This window comes from Lytechinus pictus, chromosome 11, assembly GCF_037042905.1.
Source record: "Lytechinus pictus isolate F3 Inbred chromosome 11, Lp3.0, whole genome shotgun sequence".
In the NCBI taxonomy this organism is placed as follows: Eukaryota; Metazoa; Echinodermata; class Echinoidea; order Temnopleuroida; family Toxopneustidae; genus Lytechinus; species Lytechinus pictus.
Window position 1 is genome coordinate 15,197,413 of NC_087255.1, and position 18,427 is coordinate 15,215,839.

Genomic DNA, 18,427 nt, shown 5'->3' on the forward strand with positions numbered 1-18,427 from the left:
TCCTGTAGTACTGTCCTGTCATACTGTCCTGTCATACTATCCTGTCATACTGTCCTGTCATACTATCATGTGATACTATCCTGTGATACTATCCTGTGATACTGTCCTGTAGTACTAATAGTAGTGTGGTAGTGGTTGTAGCGGTTGTAGCGGTTGTGGTGATCGTGTCCTGTCATACTTCCTGCCATACTTATGCGGTTATTACCACAGGAAGTATCACAGGACACGGACCTGTTGTACTCCTGTTGTACATTTCTGTAGTACCGTCCCAAATTACGTGCACGTAATTCCTGCAGTACTTTCCTGCGATACTTCCTGCAGTACATATCACAGAGTACTACAGGAATTTTTTGTAAGGGATAACATCCACCCGCACACAATCTTAGTAATACAATAATACGAACTTAACTATACAACTCATTTTTATCAAATATGAACACAAGGAACAGGAATTTCCTCAGATTTCTCGTCAAAGCTCAGTGGGGGAGGGTTGGGGAGTACGTAGGAGATAACACTGCTAAAGGCTGCTGTAGGGCATACAAAATTCAAAGGTAAGGCAGGCATCATCTATGCGACTAGTCCCGTTTTATCCAACAGTTGCCATAGTACTAACATTGCTTCTCAGCCAATAAGAATCAAGGAATGTTGTCAGATCAAACAGCTTGTCGGACAAAAAACATTGATGAATCCCTCCCCGATCACTATACCTACGGTTCCGAACCGTTCCGTATGACATTTGCTCTGGCGACAATTGCTCCGATGGATATTCTGCCCTTTCACTTTAAGCCAAACAAAAACTAAATATACCCTAATCTTATTCTTTACATTATTCTGTATCAAAAACTGGATTTCAATCCTAACTCTAACCCTATGCCCTCTGAAATATTAAGACCAGAGCAAATGTCGCAAGAGCATATGTAGTGTCACCATACCTACACTTTTTCTTTTTTTTAATACTGTTTTTATTCTGATTCCATGAACAAATAGTTACAAATCATTTCAATTTAACATTTCAAATCACATATAATACTTTACATTTCATATTTTCACTTTTTTCACTAACTTAATATAATCATAAATCATATATATCTTAAAAGAAAACAATGAAATCAGTTATTATAAAAATGCTTAAACACCAATCTTCCCCCTCCCCCCGCCCCACACACACACACACACACCCTCCTACGCATACACACACCCACCCATATATACTGAAAGAAAAGAACTACAGGTACACGACTCAATTCTAGCAAATATGAACATTGTTAAACTTTTAAATTCAATTGAAAATACAAAATACATTCAACAGGCAGCCTACATGTATACATCACATAAATATAATGAAATATAACAGACATAATTACAACAGCTAGGTAAGGACTTCATTCCATCCCTAATATCAATGTATGTTCTGGGGGTCTATTAAGAAATAAATAAAAAAATATCGAAATGTAAAATATAGATTAAAAAAGTAACAGCTGTACTTTTTTGGGGAGGGGGTGGGAAAGTAAAAATAAATTACAGAACAAGTCCATACAAAAACTTTTTTTCTTTCAGATGTTCAAAAGAATCTTGATATTTATTGTTGTTATATCAGCCCCAAAGTAGGGAATCCTTGTTATATTCAACTTCTTTACAAACTTACTAAATACCTGAAAGCTTTCCAAACATACCAACAAGTGATTCATGTGAATTGAATTCCAAGTGTTGTAGTTTATTCATTGCTACCAGCCGACAGATGAACTTTAATACTAGATTCCATGGAACCCATAGCATAAAGCTTATCAATCACGGAGCTAATTTTTATGATTGATCATACATAATAACCTATGCGATCGATCATGAAAATAAGCCCTGCAATCAATCGCTAAGCTTCATGTTACAGGGCCTGGAAAAGAAACATGCAGATGAGTCATACTCAGAGTAAGTAGGTCCATGCCCTAGAAAATTCTTCAACTTCTACAAGACTTGTACGACACCTTTAAAATAATCTAATGAAATCTAAGACATCAAATGTGTCTTCTTTGTATTTCATACATCTTCCTTTATAAAATGTGTCAAAACTTAATTGCAGATGTTGTATATAATGCAGATGGGATAAATAGAAAATATATATAACAATGAAGTTTAAACTTCCCTCTTTATAAATAGTGCAAATAAAGTTAAGAAAATCCATATCCAAGCTCAAACAGTGCAATACCCAATAAATGGTTGAGCTATAGTTTCATTTGAGAATGACTTCATTAATAGGATAAATGTATGTTGCTCATCATATGTGATTACATAGAACCATTAAGCATTAGGTTTGTCAAAAATGCATTGCCAAATTCCTTGATCATATCAAGGCCTCCAGATTATAAAAAAGTCACTACCGCATACAAATCTCATTGTGAATTTGTATACTGTTTAGATCACGTAATAACTATAATTATTGTATACATGTACACTGAACCGCATAGTCTAGATTTTGGTGGCATTATTATATTTTCATCAATCTTGCAACATATGATATTGAATTGAAAGAATACTTTCCATATTACCTGCAGTATTCAAAGAAGGCGGGGTACAATATAATGCAAAAAAAAAACAATACATGTATTAAGTAATTATACATTTGAACACTAAAAGTTCAAAATATTTCAGAGTAAATGGCCGGAATTCAAAAAGGTGGTTTTGAAAACTGTTGGTGGAACCCATAGTTTATGAAGATTTCCTGTATTGTCTAATGCTGAGGCACACTTTTGTCACACTGCACTATCAAAATTGACGCCTGTTGCCATGGTTGAGCCCGCTATAGTAGACGCATGAATAAAAAGCGTGGATCAGTATTGGCCACTTTTTAATATACACAGTAAATTCAGCGTAATTCACACAGGAAATCTGCATAACCCATGGGTTTAACCGACGGTTTTCATAACTACCTTTGTGAATTCGAGCCTATGAATTATGAAGATAATAGTCCAATTAAGCAATCAATATCCCGAGAAATAATGATGCAGATCTTCTTCAATCTTCTGCCTCTCTATTTCATCTCATTTCTTTGATTTTTATGGCCACCAAACCAAACCAGCCTTTTTCAGGGACTAACCACATACTTGATAGTTAACCTGGTCCAGGTACAATACTGTTTGTCTCAGCCCTGTGTTGGATGCATCTTCATACAGGAGGTCAAAGCTCCAAAACACACTTGTGCTTCACAAATATTTAAGCGTAGCGAAAAGTCATGCTTACGTGTTGACATGCACATGAATTTCTATTGGTAATCTCAATAATATACAGTAGAGCGCATCCCATGAGGATCATCTCAACAAATGATTTGATGAGTTTATATACCACAAACAAGAGGTACATCCCACAAGCGACTAGGAAATTCAAGTGTGATTTTTTTAGTCAGACATTAATCTGTGAAACATCCCTGACCTATTGATTTTTTTGTTGTTCTATTTATAGTAATGAATGGTCCTAGTCACTCTGTAGAGCAGTCGTTGTAACACAATGAATTAATAAGTTATAAGGTGCTTTCAGGGGCCTGTTGCATAAAACTTTTGCCATAAAAACTCTGGCAATTTTTTTGCCAAAGTTTATTAATGTGTAATTTTCAATGGCATAACTTTGTTTGCCAGAGTTTTTTCATGGCAAAATTTGTATGCAACGGGCCCCAGATGTTATGATCATTTGCAATAAATTGCCCTCACAATCACCAGTAGTGATCAGTAACATGTCATTTATACGTTATCACCATTTGTGATAGATTGGAACAGGCAATCAGTAACTGGTTATTTACATTTTATCATCACAGACTGGACAACTCAAAAGTCAAAGCCGCATCTTTCATGCAGAAATCCTTTGAGCTGCTTTTCATTACAAATTATCATAGTCACTACAAACAATGGGAGGTGCAACCAAATGACACAAAGCACCCTTTTAGCAAGATTCCTGCTTAAAGACGCAAATGCAAACTTTTGACAAGTTGCAATAGGTGACATGTTTTACTCTCATCAGCAGAATTGTCATGTACGATACATCGCAATACAAATAATAGCATACCTTGCGTTGTGAGGTACTATGCACCATCTAAGTTCCGCCCAGTTATACCTAGTGGTAGATCAGTAACAATCAGACATTAGGGCAACTTGTTATTCAAAGCACAAACTTGGTTACGATTGGTAATTAATTGTAATTGGCAATCAATCAGTACTTGCTATAAAGAAGCGATAGGATGTATCATCTACCCACACAGGTTATTCATAGCTCTGTTGATTGCGAGGGGCGATGAACTCTGAAGGAGGGTAGATATGGATTTGCAAGCAAGTGGAAGCTTTGAAATAAAACTGGCCACTTGAAAGTAGACATAAAACATTAAAAATAAAAACAAAACATAGTACAATGCCTTTGTTCTTAGAGTAATAAATTGCAACATTTACTAAAGAAATCAGGTGCATCTACAACACTTGGCTGGCTGAGCTTTGACTGAAATAGATAACAGCGCCCCCTAAGTTGACCAACGAAGCGACCATGAAAACCAGCGTCCATTGGCCTGAAGCATCTACCATTGCTGCCGTCAAAGGTCCTGCTGCCATGCCAGGCAAGGTTGCCTAGGAAATAATGGAGGGGTATAAATAAGGGTTATTTCAAGGAAACAATAGGATATCAATGGGTAGAGTGCTCATGAGGTAAGTATTGTTCACAACTAACATGTGTAAAACTGAGAAAGCAATTCCCAGTGGTACACATTGAAAGACCAAGTCCACCCCAAGGAAAAAATTGATTTGAGAAAAATCAAATATTCAATTCAAAATTTATTTCAATCAATCAATCATAAAAAATATCTAAAAAGCATGATAAAAATTTAATCAAATTTGAATGTAAAATAAGAAAATTATGAAATTTGTGGCTAATATTACAAATCAGAAATATATGCATATCCTGTTAAAAGTATGAGAGAACACTTACCAAAATATCTTGATGAATAAAACTAATTATTCAATTAGGAGTGAATAGTAGATTTTAAAATGGAATGAACGATCCTCCACTCACCAACGTGTTTGAAACAGCAAATGTGATTCCTGCATGATTAGGTGCTACGTCAGCATGGTTACTCATGTGTCCTGATGAATTACATCCACAAAGACCAAGGGATATTGATATGAAACTGAAAAGAAACAAATATGATATTCATACTTTAGTGTACAGGGGATTCTCTTACCATGATTGAATTCTCAGTTAAACTTGCGCTATAATTCTGAGTTACGTGTGGTATATAACGCATTGCCACATTGGTCAAATCATGTTCAGGGAATGGGTGTTAAATGTACTTATTCAATTCAATTCAATTTTATTTCCACTTTAAAAAGCAACAATATATACAAATCAATACAATGTTCAATACATCTCAACACAAGTATAGTGGGGATCATAAAAAACACAATAAATGGCTTATTAAAAATGACCCCTTACACTTATAGTACAAGCAAACATACAAAGATAAAATAACACAAATGACAACAATGTATAATATAAAATAAAGGAGGGAAAGAACAAAAGAAAGATAGAAAAGAAACATTCGGTATGTGAATTCTGATTCAATCAGGTTAAGTAAATAAGAGATGTCTTTTATCCAGACGTTTGAATTGTTTTTCAGTCTTACTATTTTTAAAATGAAATGGGAGATCGTTCCCATCATCACCGAGATAACACACATTATCATGTGCTCATTGGCAGTTACAATAAGCATGACTTTTAGTCAGACTTGGCTTCTTGTGAAACACCTTCAAGGGTTGTTTTTTATTTGGAAACTAATCTACTATGGTAAATACTACCTCAATAATTTTTCAGAAAAATGGAAAATAGTTGGAAATACAGGGAAATACTTCTTGAATATTTGCTGGCATAGCTCAGGTGATTCCCAAGCATATTCTAGCACAGGGATTCTCAAATGGTGGCGCGCGCGCCACTTGTGGCGCACCGAGCCTTGCGGAGTGGCGCTTGGAAGCCGGTATAAAAAAGTAAAAATAAAGAAAAATTAGGGAGATAAAAATGTATCTACCAGTAACCTGGAAATAAGGATTTGGTGATCATTTTAATACAAAGAGAAAACAAAAACTCTTTACTTGACACTTAATTGATTTCCTCAAATTTTGTCCAATTTAACACTCGATAACCTCTATTATAGAGGATCGATGTTGTTCTTTTAATTTATTCTATGCTGTACAAAGTTTATGTGCCACACAAGTGATTTGAAAACCCCGTTTGTAGATTTCTATTTCAACGGCGAGAAATGTTGCATTTCCAGAGTATCCTTTTTGTTTAAGAGTTAAACATCAAATAATGTGATATTCAAAGAGCATCCTGATCATAAAAAATTATGAATTTGGGGCATAACAAGCAGAAAATTTGTTTCCGGAGCCGATTAAAATCCGAAGGTGTAAAGTGAAATACATGTATGCTCAGATGTATTGCCTGCCGTGATTGCCTGCATGCACTCTTGCTTAACCCTCAATCTCCCGGGGTATTTTGATTCTTGTCATTCCCGGGGGGGGGGCCATTATGGTAGAAATAATGATACATTTATGAATTTTGGCTAAATACACAATTTGCATTGGATTTGTACATGAAATCACGTTTGTGAGCAATTTTGGGTCTGACATGCACTTACATAATGTTGCGTCATGTCGTAACCGCGTATCCGGTCGTCACAAATTTGGTCTCAAAATTTGCGCGAGACTTAAAAGTAAAAAGTCAGTGAGCGGCGAGGTCAAAAAAATTTGCGCAGCGGATATATCGCGAAAATTGTCGAGGGGGGGGCCATTATGGCCCCCCCCCGGGAGAATTAGGGTTAACACGAACTGAATGAATGATACTGCACGTGAGTTGTAGAGGGGCAGTTTGGGCGCAAGTGCAGTGCAACGCCTAATTTTCAGCCCTTGCAAAATCGGGGAACGTAACTTTAGCCACTGGCGTACAGATGGGGGCGGGGATTGGGGGCCCCCAAGTGTTTCACGGCCAAGAAAACAAAAGGAGAAAAGAGGAGAAAAGGAAAGAAAAGGGAAATATTGTATTATCTTAATATTATGTCAAAATATAGATTTTTGTATTGAAAAGTTCAATATTTTTGCTTCAGCTGCCATATCTAGCCCCTCATTTTTTTTTACTCATTACACCACTTGCTTCAGCCAATAGATCTGGTGCAGAACAGTCTGAACTAGTGGTATCATTGGTATGTTGTGAAAAAGTCAATGGTCATTTTTCTTTTAATATTGTGTAGTTTGTTGGCATTTGTATTTCTTCTTTTGATATTAATTAGAGCCCCTCTGGGCAATTTAAAAGGCCTCATATTCCAAAACTTCTTGGGGCTCTGCCCCCTCGACCCCCGCGCCACCAGGGGCCTCTGGGCCCCCCCATCCGCTGATACATTGCTGGTTTGCGTAATGGATAGTGGAGCATTACAGATTCTCAACAAGAAATGTGGCGCTTCCAAAAAAGTAATTGAGAATGGCTGTTCTAGCATTTCCTCATACCTTCCTGTATATCTTAAGTACTTCCCAGCATCTACTAGTTTCGACCAGTATTTTCAACCTGGGCGGATACAAATTTTGCCAACCCTAAATTCTACCCCCCCCCCCCTCTCCCACCATTCCTGAGCTTGACCGAGTATTTTGTTCAAAAACTTACCATACAGCTAGAGCAAGATGATCGACAGAACCAAAAAGGAATATGAAGAGAGCTGGTCCAAGGAGACCGATGCTTGTCATTAATCTTCTCACTGATAACGTCGTCCAGTGCTTCTGAGAGATGAGATAATCGGCGTAGTGACCAGCAGCTGAGGGAAGAGAAAGAGGAATCAGGGCCCCGTCTTACAAAGAGTTACGATTGATTGGATCAATCGTAACTCTATGGAAATCCATCAGTGTCATAATTTTTATGCAGGAAATTTGCAAAATGTCCTTTGTAAACAAAGGAGATCACACCAAATTGTCAAGAAATCAATGAATTTATGGATATACATTCATATCTAGAATTTGTTTTAAATAAACATGCATTTTATATGTTGACTTTGCTGGTTTTCCATAGTTGCGATTGATTGGATCAATCGCAACTCTTTGTACGACGGGGCGCAGATCTAACTATCTAACATTTACTTCACGGTAATAACTGTAAATACATGTAGGAAATTTAAATTTCATATAGACTGTACCACCTATAAATACCCTTTTTAAGGATGCCAGTCAGTTTTAATTACTTCGTTGCTAACCCTGATTTTTTTTTACAAAATTAGCGACACAGTGGCTGAAATGGCTCTTTCTTTCATCAAAGATCACTACTGTCCCTATTAAATACCAACAGTTGGCAATGGACCTTTGCATTTGTTATAATTATGACTGCTTAGGAACACAAAATCTCCATGAATGAATATTGTTTTTCATCCAAACAAGGAAATGCCTGAATAAATACAGAAAGTTGGCAGGTAATCTATTCAATGTCTGCCCTAATTTCTTTCTAATTAACACACCCCCAAATTCAAGACAGCATTCTTAAAAAAAAAAAACTAAATGATTTTAGTAATTTCATTCAAGCAGATTGTATTGATTGTATAGTATTGATAATTGTACAACAGTACTCTCTTGTGATTATAACAAAACCTCAAAAATATACTGAATGAGAAACTGTCAACTATTATGCATTTGTGTTACTAAAATTACATTTATATCTTTCACTTACCAACACCAACTAATGAATTCATGACATAGGGCAATGCTGTGAAACTGACATCTTGTTTATTTGCTCCTAGATGCCTCTGTAAATATGTAGGTAACCATGACAACACAATGTAGTTTGACCAGTTCATGGCAAAGTGTGCTATGTAGATGGCCCATAGAGACCGGTGGGAGATGTAACTCATCCAATAAACACTGTTTGTTGTATCAACCTATTATTAAATAAACACACCAAACAAGCAATTGTCAAACACAAGCTCATTACATAATTTAGGATCTTAATGTACAGTATTGGAATATTGTAAGGACATCAGGTGGTATCCAGATAATTAAATCTAGGTTTAACTCCCAACTGATCAAGAATTTTAGTCCACACTTCTATGAAATGCTAGGTTCATTCATCATAAGTCATTTATAGTCATAACAAAGAAAATGTACAAAACAAATTATCAAAATTTGTTTAATGATATATCATCAATTAAAGCAAATGACAGGTTAAGTCTGGATAATACAACCCCTGTTCAACAGGAATAAAACCGGATTTAAAACTTTAAACCACTGACCGACTAATATATGGAATGCTGAAGAAGAATATAATAATAGCTGGATTTATAAAGGGTTTTTTGCCTGAGGATACAAAGTGCTGCTATTATTACCCCAGCTTTAGCTGTGATGCCATATAGGCGCTGAAGCATTCAAGGAATTTCTTCCTACTGGGTACCCATCCACCTCACCTAGGTCGAGTGCAGCACAATGTGGGTAACTTTCTTGCTGAAGCAAAACACGCCATGGCTAGGAATCGAACCCAAGTCCCCCAGATTGAAAGACGAGGGTCATAAACCACTAGAATACGACGCCCCCACATACAAATCTCATCAATGAAAGATTGACTGACCTTTGGCAAGAGAAGCATCTGTGGATCATCATCTGGTGTATCTTTTGGATAGAACATAATCCAGATTAAAACCCAGACTAAACCAATGGCTCCAAACACATAGAACATCATCGACCAGGAAAGACGAGGACAGATCTAGGATGGAAACCCAATACACATACATATCAAAGAGATTTCATTGTTACTCAGTCCATTCATTGTCTAAACCCAAATTTAACTGGGCTATTTCAGACCAGGATATACGGAGGGGGGGGAGTCAATTTGAACTCCCTTCAGATCTACGTTGCTGGTTGCGCGATAGCCACAAAAATTTGCACATACATAGATGTGGATGTAAACTACAAGACCATTTTGTAAAATTTAACAGGGAACCGCGTATCTAGGCATTGCAAATCTGGTCTCAAAAGTAGCCCAAGACTGAAAGTAAATAGTCAGCAAGCTGCGCGGTCAAAAAATTTGTGCGGCGGCAAAGTGACAAAATTTGTCGAGGGGGGGAGGTAAAATCACCCCTCCCCCTACCCCGGTTAAATAAAGGTTAATTGTTGACCCATGTAAGATTCATTAATATATGTAGAGATCATCTTCATCTATTATTTTCTTCAATTCAATTTATTTTCCACATATTGAGTAAAAAAGTACAATATCAGTACAATCAAATACATACATAGATAATAACAATACAAGTATAAATAGTTACAATATGTTACATAAAAAAGACATAAAAGATCAAAATGTGGAGGGGATTAACAAAGGCCATATTGATCTATCAAGGTCAATCCCTAATGAAAAAAAAAATTGAATACATTAATTACATGAAAAAAAAAATGATTGACCTCAAAACCCCAGACAAAGCAAAAGAAAGTAAAAGACGAATAAAGGGGAGGGAGAGGCAAATATAAAACTACCTTAAGGAGTAAGAAGGGAAAATTTATATTTTCGTTTGAAAGACATTTTTTTGTAATGGAACAATCTGAGTATACTTGGTGCTTTAAGCATCGGCTGGAAGTGATACATGTATGTGCATATTTGTTTAAAATCTTCCTATTATTACCTATTTTACATTTTTCAATATAATAAAGCAACTCTTGTGCTGAAAATCCAAACATCCAAAACAAATATGCATCTACAGGTAGATCATAACAATTCTTAAAAACGATTTTTGGAGAAGTGTTAAGATGCAAAGTGAAAGAGAACATGGGAAAAGTAAAGTAGACTTTCTCCACAGGTGTTTTTTTTTTCTGGAGGGGGTGGGGTTGACAATGACTTCATCTGAAAGTTGTGAATCAAATTATGTACCTCATTTATCATGTATTACATACACATAAATATTTCTGTTTAAGATTGAATGGATTAGATCCCCCCTAGAACTTTACTTACAACTGCAGCGACTGTCTGTCCCATAGATCCCAAAGCTACGAGGTAGCCAAATGACTTTGATCTCTCGTCAGTGTGGACATTATGAGCAAAGATGTGAAAGATTGTTGGTAAGCAGAAACCTTCAGCAAAACCAAGGATCATTCTAGACATCACCAGTACCTGAATTTTAAAATAAAAAGCGTATGTCAAAGCATGACTCGGTATTCCTATTACTGGAAATCAATTTTCATTACAAAGTGCTTTGAAATTTACATGTAACAATATTAAACATGCCACAAGCATAAGGGGGGTCAATGTTTCTTTTAAGATATGGAAGATTGTTGGTAAGCAGAAACCTTCAGCAAAACCAAGGATCATTTTAGACATTACCATACCCTGAAAACAATATTTAGTAATCAATCTGTAAAATCATCTTTTTTCATGACAATTATTGAGAACTCAATAGGCTGCACTGGGGGAGGGTCATATCAAAGCAGGATTAAGCTTTTTGTTACCATGAAATATGAATCATCTTTCATGACAAAGTATGGAGAAATAATATGAGATGAATTTCATTCATTAGGAAAGCTGGGGAGGGGGGAGATCAGTTTTCAATTTAAAACTGAGCACGATTGTCAAGTACAATCAAGTATTTCTATTACTGAACTGTTATTGAGAATTTAGTGGTGCAAATAAAAAGTGTTTATGTTAGACGTAGCTCAGATACTGAATCTTTGCACTGGACCACCAAATAATCCCAATTCTTATGAATTTAGCAAAACCCAGTAAGATACATGAGCAGTATGTAACATTAATTGCAATTTACTTAAAAAGAGAGATTAGGAAAAAAAAGGAATGTAGGAGAATACATGTAGGTGAGGGGGAAAATATGTGAAGATAAAGGGACAAAGAGAATAGAATATCAAGTTTGTAGAATATCATCGTAGTAACAGCATAGTAATGTGTTACCAACAGAGGTAGCAAGACCAGAGGTATTACTGAAGAAAAAATCAAACCTTAACTCACAGTAAAAGAGCCTCCAATAACCGGGGTCAGAAAAGTTGATAACGACCATACAGCGACAGCTACCCCCAATGTCAGCTTCCCACCAAACTTCTGAGCTGCCTTTCCACCGATGATCTACATGTAGATGTGGAAATAACAAAAATATTGCCATTTACAAAATCAATCAATATCATTAAAGTACAAACCTGTAATTGGCAGTGACCTCAGGAAAGGGCAGTAGAGCAACTTTAAGTCAGTTAAAAATTGCACTAAGGCCAGTTTCTGAAAGAGTCCTTAATAATAAGCACTAAATCATCATCTTTGAGAATTTGGTGTATATCATTCACTACAAGAAGGGATCACAAGTTGTTCATAGAGTCACTCGTGCTTTACGAACACCTTAATGAAACGGCCACCTGTTTGGTTAAAAATAGAGTTGTGTCTGACTTTGTAGTTTCTTTTCAGCACAGATCCATACCTGGGGGCCGTCTTACAAAGAGTTGTGATTGTTCCGATCAATCGCAACCATGGAAACCAGCAAAGTCAATAAATGATATACATGTTTGTTAAAAAAACAATCTAGATATGAATGTAGATCCATAAATTCATCAAATTGATTTCCTGACAATTTGGTGTGTTCTCCTTTGTTTACAAAGGACTTTTTGCAAATTTCCTGTAGAAAAAATTATGACACTGATGGATTTCCATAGAGTTACGATTGATTGGATAATCGCAACTCTTTGTAAAACGGGGCCCAGGACCCCATCTTACTAAGAGATATGATTGATCCGATCGATCTCAACTATGTGAATCCATCAATGTCATAATTCTTAAAAATTGTAAATAACAAAGTCCCTTTGGAAACTAAGAGGAGTACCATGAAATGATGTATGTATGTATGTCTTTACATCATATAATGAAAATACTATGAAAAGACATGTATTCTAAATTTGGAGCAACTGGCTCTCCATAGTCATGATCAATAGCAACTCTTTGGTCATCACCTTTTTGCAGCCAAAGTGCAATTGAAGTCTTTTCATTATGAAAATAACTTTCCACCCTGCCATAAAATGATGCAAACATACCTGACTACTGATGTAACCATAGGCAAAAGCACTGAGGATCCATCCTTGCAGGGACATGTTCCACCGATAGACATCCGACATAGGTACTATGGCTATAGGCATGATGACACGATCAGCAGCATTGATGAAGTTGGCCAGCGAACAGAGGGCCACTATCCTGAATGACTTACTGATCTTCATCATGACATTGGTAGTAGTTTGTAGTCTCCAAATCTGCAAATGATAGCACCTTTTTTGTGTGAATTGGATGAAAAGGGGATACAAGAAGAGAATTCAATGAATTTATTTTGATTTAAGTCTTATTCAAAAATAATAAATGAATGAGACCGCTTAGACTTACATGTATGCTTAGACTTTCCTTTTGAATTAAAAAACAGTGTTTATCATGAACTTCAAAGCAAATTTCTTGCTTTCCAAGAAATCTATTCTTGTAGGCCTACATGTTTTTTTCAAGATAATGTCCGGAAAAAAAAAAAAGCTAAGACATTTTGAGAAATTATCTGAAAATCAAACTCTACAAAATATTTCAATATAACAAGTTTCAATATTCATATCTACCGTGTGAGACTGAGTGAAAAAAAACTTGACACATCACATTTACCCAATTTAAGAAAAGAATATGTCATATACAGTATGGCCTGAAAGATTATCTTCTCCTTAATAATTTAATACCACATTTATGTGGAATATGTAAGCGCTTGGATGATCAGAATGTATTCTTTGCAGTGATGTAAATTATGATTTGTATCAAAGTAAGGCATGGCTGCAATGAATGAATCCAGATGCCAATAATGTCATAATCCTACAAGGGTTGCATTAAAATCCATTTCAAAACACCTTTTCAATAATCTACATTACATTTGATTAATAATTAACACTGCTTAGTATCAATTCTCAAGCTAATTTCATTGAAAACAGATTTGCAAATATGTTTATGAACTCAGGTAGGATTATGAATACATTGACATCTGGATTCATTAATTGCAGTCATGCCTTACATTGGCGCAAATAAAAATTTACATAGCTGCAAAGACAATGTTCCTACAGGCTACTTATTAAACCAAAGTGCAAAGACATAACACATACACATGGTATCAAAATATTTGAGAGAAAATACTCTTTCAGGTCAAATATAACAATTAGGTGTTTATGAAATATTTCTTCCTTAACTTGGGGATTTGTGAGGTGTTAAGTTTTTTTGTTTTTTTTGGACTCACACGGTAAATTGCCTCAAAGTTTGATGCAGAATTTTCTTGTTTGTTAATGTTGATAAACGAGTAACGGATCCAGAATGAACTGTAAGTCAAGTCAAATGTTAGCTTAAAGTGATTGGTTAACATTAGTTTGACTTTTAAAAAATCTGAGCTAGAAGGTCATACTTGTCACCTGTGTCTGTGATATGTTACAAAAATGAAGCCCAGAAAAAATTGCATTCGAAAATAATTATTTAGTGCTTCAAAAATTGAAATATAAAGCGACTGAAAACACCATCTTAATTTCATCCCATACACTTATGTGTACTATTTAGGCGTCTATAAGACGCCTATTTACAAAATCGGGGTTTGCCTTGTAGTTTTAGCTTTTCATTCTCAATAATGGTTGTTTTCAGGGTTTATTAGTTCTAATACATGCACTTGTACACATGTTTCATCTTGGTTTGAGAATTTTTTTAAACGGCTGCTCACAAAGTTAAACAATACCTTTAAAATTGACTAGAAGTTAAATAGCTAAAATGCTAAAAATAACAAAGTTGTAATAAAAATCAAATATCCCATCCATATTTCCACACCACTCAGCAAGGACACGAAGAATCAAACTTCATATAAATTTATGCATAATTCGCTATATTGACAGGTTGCCATGCCAACCAAAAAAGTAAATAATAATAACCATATATCTAAATTACTGTAAACATATTCAAACATGTTTCCCTCGTCACCATGTTTTTACGCATCCTAATACCATACAAAATAGGTACATACATAGTTGCAACCTTGACGAGAATTAAGAGGATTAGCTTTGCGAACGGACCTGGTTCATAAAGGGTGCGCTGGAAAATAGCGAATTTTGATGACAAACAGATCAGGATCAGCCAGGTTCTACTTCGATCACTTGATCGCCGTCAGTGCAGCTACAGTGTACGAACGTGCCAGCCAATCCGCTAGCGCGTCCGTACGTTCAGCTGTAGCTGAAACCAACTCGCATATTTAATGACCTGTGACCTTTGACTTATGACCTGCAGACTCCGAATTCGACTTTGCCTTATTTTGGTGTCATCTACCTACACACCCAATTTTATTTTAATCTGTTGAATATTTCATAAGTTATCATGCGGAAACCAACTCGCATATTTCATGAGCTGTGACCTTTGACCTGCGGACTCCGAATTCGAACTTAGTCTGTATTTTGATGTCATCTACATGTACCTACACACCCAACTTTTTTTAATCTGTTGAATATTTCAGAAGTTATCATGCGGAAACCAAGTGGGGGGGACGGACAGAAGGACAGGGGCAACACTTAATACCCCATCCAGACTTTGTCTGCGGGGGCATAAAAAGGACTGAAGGTACTTTACTTTTTTTATTACGAAAATTGGCCGATAGTGTGGTAAAATGTACGACAGCCTGGGGCAAGCGCGACTGCTCCCTATAAAGGTAGGCTATATTTTCGATATTTTCAGTATTTTTAGTATCAGAAAGATTAGAGTCTAACGAAAATAGTGGGCCTTCATTCAAGATAATACGTCATTTAGAATTAAAAAAAGGAAAAAAAAATCTAGACAAAACCTGGTCGCCCGTATTGGGTGACCTGATTACACATGCAGGCTCGCACTAACACACTACCGTCAGTGAATGGGGATTAGTAAAATGTCAGAAATTGTTAAATAAATCCCCAAACGACGGTTATTCCTGTCTAGGTCGACTACACGCACATGAATGGGATGCAATCCCTGCCCTGGCCTGGCTCAGCTCAGTGGAGAGTAAGCATACGTTAGTAAATGTGTGTATTATTTCAAGAATCGCGATTGGCCAATATGCATCACATGACATCCAACTTTTTTGGTGCACTGCACGGCAGTGCAAAAGGTGCGCAACGAAAATTGACATTGCACGCTCAAGCAAACCAGTGCGGTAGAAGTCCCGGGAGAAGTCCAACAAAACTGTACTGTAACTTTTCAAGAATTTGTTTCTGTGTTGTTATTTTATAAAACAAATAATGCACTTGCTCTGTCGTGCGTAAAAGTAAATGCAGAGAAAGCTCGGTTTCTTCAGATGGTGCACACTGGGCAATCGCCGCCAGCGGCTCGTGCACAGTGCGGCACCTATCTAAAGAAACCTCGCGTGCTCTGCATTTCCACTAACGCACTCGGCTGCATGCATTATTTGTATAATTTTTACTCTCTACATGCTCTAGGAGCCTCCTGGGCCTGGCTACAATAAGGTGGACTCCTCCCTGAGCTTAGGCCATGAGAAGGTATTAGATTTGCGTCCGAAAATTTTTCAAATGACATGAGGCTTTTTTTCATTATTCATTATTCATTATCTAGTGGGCGTGTACATGACGTCATCCAGCCACTGCCGAGAGCCAATTTATGAATGAAAATATAGTAAGCATGCGCTTTGCAAGCCTTCCATAATCCATAGCCCCACACAGTATTCCACCAAAACAAGTGTGCAATTCTCTATCATCTCGTACCAAATCGACCTAGAATTTCACTTTCCTATATTTTATGAATTATGAAAGGTATTCTCGGAGGATCTATTTTCTCACCGATACCGCACAGGTAAGTGAATTTCGATTACTTCTTGCTTTTCGGTCAAAATCTTACGAATTAGCGTCAATATGGCATCGTGTTCGTTGGAGTTTGTAGAGTCTATCGCAACGTGTACAATACTACAAAGTCAATTGATTTCCGGGTTTCGTGGCGTTGCGTGAATATGCATGAAATTGCAGTCTCGATAATTTTCGATCGATACTGGAGCGATCCAATCACGAACCAAGATCATTTTTCGCATAAACAATGTGACCGGATATCGTTATCGCTATCGATACTTTCGCACGCAGTCCGAAGGAATTATTTTGGCGACCACGTAGTCGTAGTCATGACGTGTCTGAGCGATTGGCCAATCAGCGATCTCCGATTTGCTGAGCCGAGACGGTCTATCCGTTGTACAGTTTATGGACAATTTGCCACAGCTAGCTTGCTGTGCGAAGATCGAAGGTGCGCTGCAGTATACCGTATGCACTTCGTAAGTGCGTAAATATATGTTTTACTGCCCTGCGATGATTTGGAACTTGTAATTTTGTGATGGAGAGTAATTTTTTTTTGAAATAATGAAATTTTTTTGAAATAATGAAATTTTCATGCGGGCGGTTTTGGAGCATGCGGGCGGTGGGCGCAAATCTAAAACTTTCATTCTCTTGGCCTTAGCCTAGGCCTAGCCCTCGCTAGAGCCCGAGTCCTAGCGTGAGGTAGGTACACCGGTACGTATTCTCGGCCGCGGCCAGGCCAGGCGTATGGGCGATGACATTACCGTTACCATTGCACTGCAGTGACGTTGATCATATTGCAACTCCAACACAAACCGCAACACAAGCTGAACTTCCTGAAGCTGAGATTTGGGCCCGATTTGGGTCCGTCTCTGCATGGATAATACTCAGTAGCCAGAGATTTATCTCTATATGAATATGATATACACATTCCCCTCCCCCCTATGAACCAAACACATATAACAGACGTAAATTTGATCTAATGTATTACAAAAAAGGCATATTTACCGGTTGTTTTGGGGTCCTTCACTTCACCGTTTTCTGATCTCGGCGCGGCGCGCGCGGCAGGTAGAGTATCGCTAAAAAGTTGTGTAAACAAAAATAATAGAGGCCCGCCAGCCACGGCGACTGTGCATGTGCTGTAGAATATGGGGTCGGGTGTCCAGACATTTAAAATGTTGAAACCTTTGCTTGTTAATTTTATCAAATGGCTGTTTAACAAAGCTAATATCTTTAATTGTCATTATTCCTGTTCATCCATAATGCACGTACATGTGGAGGGACAGAAAATTTTCGCTCCATTCATAATAATAACAATTACCTATACACTTATTTTTTTATTTCTTTATTTTTTTCATAATTTGATCGAGAGCAGCCGGGGATGGGGCTAATTGGCTCTCGTTGAAAAAATAACAGGATCTGATGAGGAAGAAGGGGCATTAAAAACAGGTCAACTAAATAGCCTTCAAAATTTTCCTCCTCGAGAATTTGACGAGCAAACAATAATTAAATAATAGGCCTAAGTAAAAAAAAATAAAAATAAACATGATGAACATATAAAGGCGGGGATAAAAAGTAAATGCTTGGCATCGCTTATT

General features: G+C 36.8%; 1 protein-coding gene across 1 annotated transcript; it reads right to left on the minus strand.

The window, feature by feature from the left end:
• Positions 1-1,244: 1,244 nt before the first annotated feature.
• LOC129271504 (sialin-like) lies at positions 1,245-18,048 on the minus strand. The gene is made up of 9 exons (XM_064106852.1): positions 17,838-18,048; positions 13,056-13,284; positions 11,992-12,105; positions 10,987-11,145; positions 9,610-9,744; positions 8,719-8,926; positions 7,672-7,819; positions 5,038-5,152; positions 1,245-4,595 (listed from the first exon to the last, which is right to left on the minus strand). The coding sequence occupies exons 2-9, from the start codon at positions 13,236-13,238 to the stop codon at positions 4,443-4,445; spliced, it is 1,215 nt and encodes a 404-aa protein (XP_063962922.1). The 5' UTR covers positions 13,239-13,284; positions 17,838-18,048; the 3' UTR covers positions 1,245-4,442.
• Between the last annotated feature and the right edge of the window lie 379 nt (positions 18,049-18,427).

Excerpts from the sequence above, each read along its gene's own strand:
- LOC129271504 (XM_064106852.1), bottom strand. The coding sequence starts at position 13,238 with ATGATGAAGATCAGTAAGTCATTCAGGATAGTGGCCCTCTGTTCGCTG. Across the intron at positions 11,146-11,991 it reads TTATTGGAGGCTCTTTTACT|GTACTGGTGATGTCTAGAAT; the intron begins GTGAGTTAAGGT and ends TTTAAAATTCAG. Across the intron at positions 4,596-5,037 it reads TTGCTGTTTCAAACACGTTG|GCAACCTTGCCTGGCATGGC; the intron begins GTGAGTGGAGGA and ends ATTATTTCCTAG.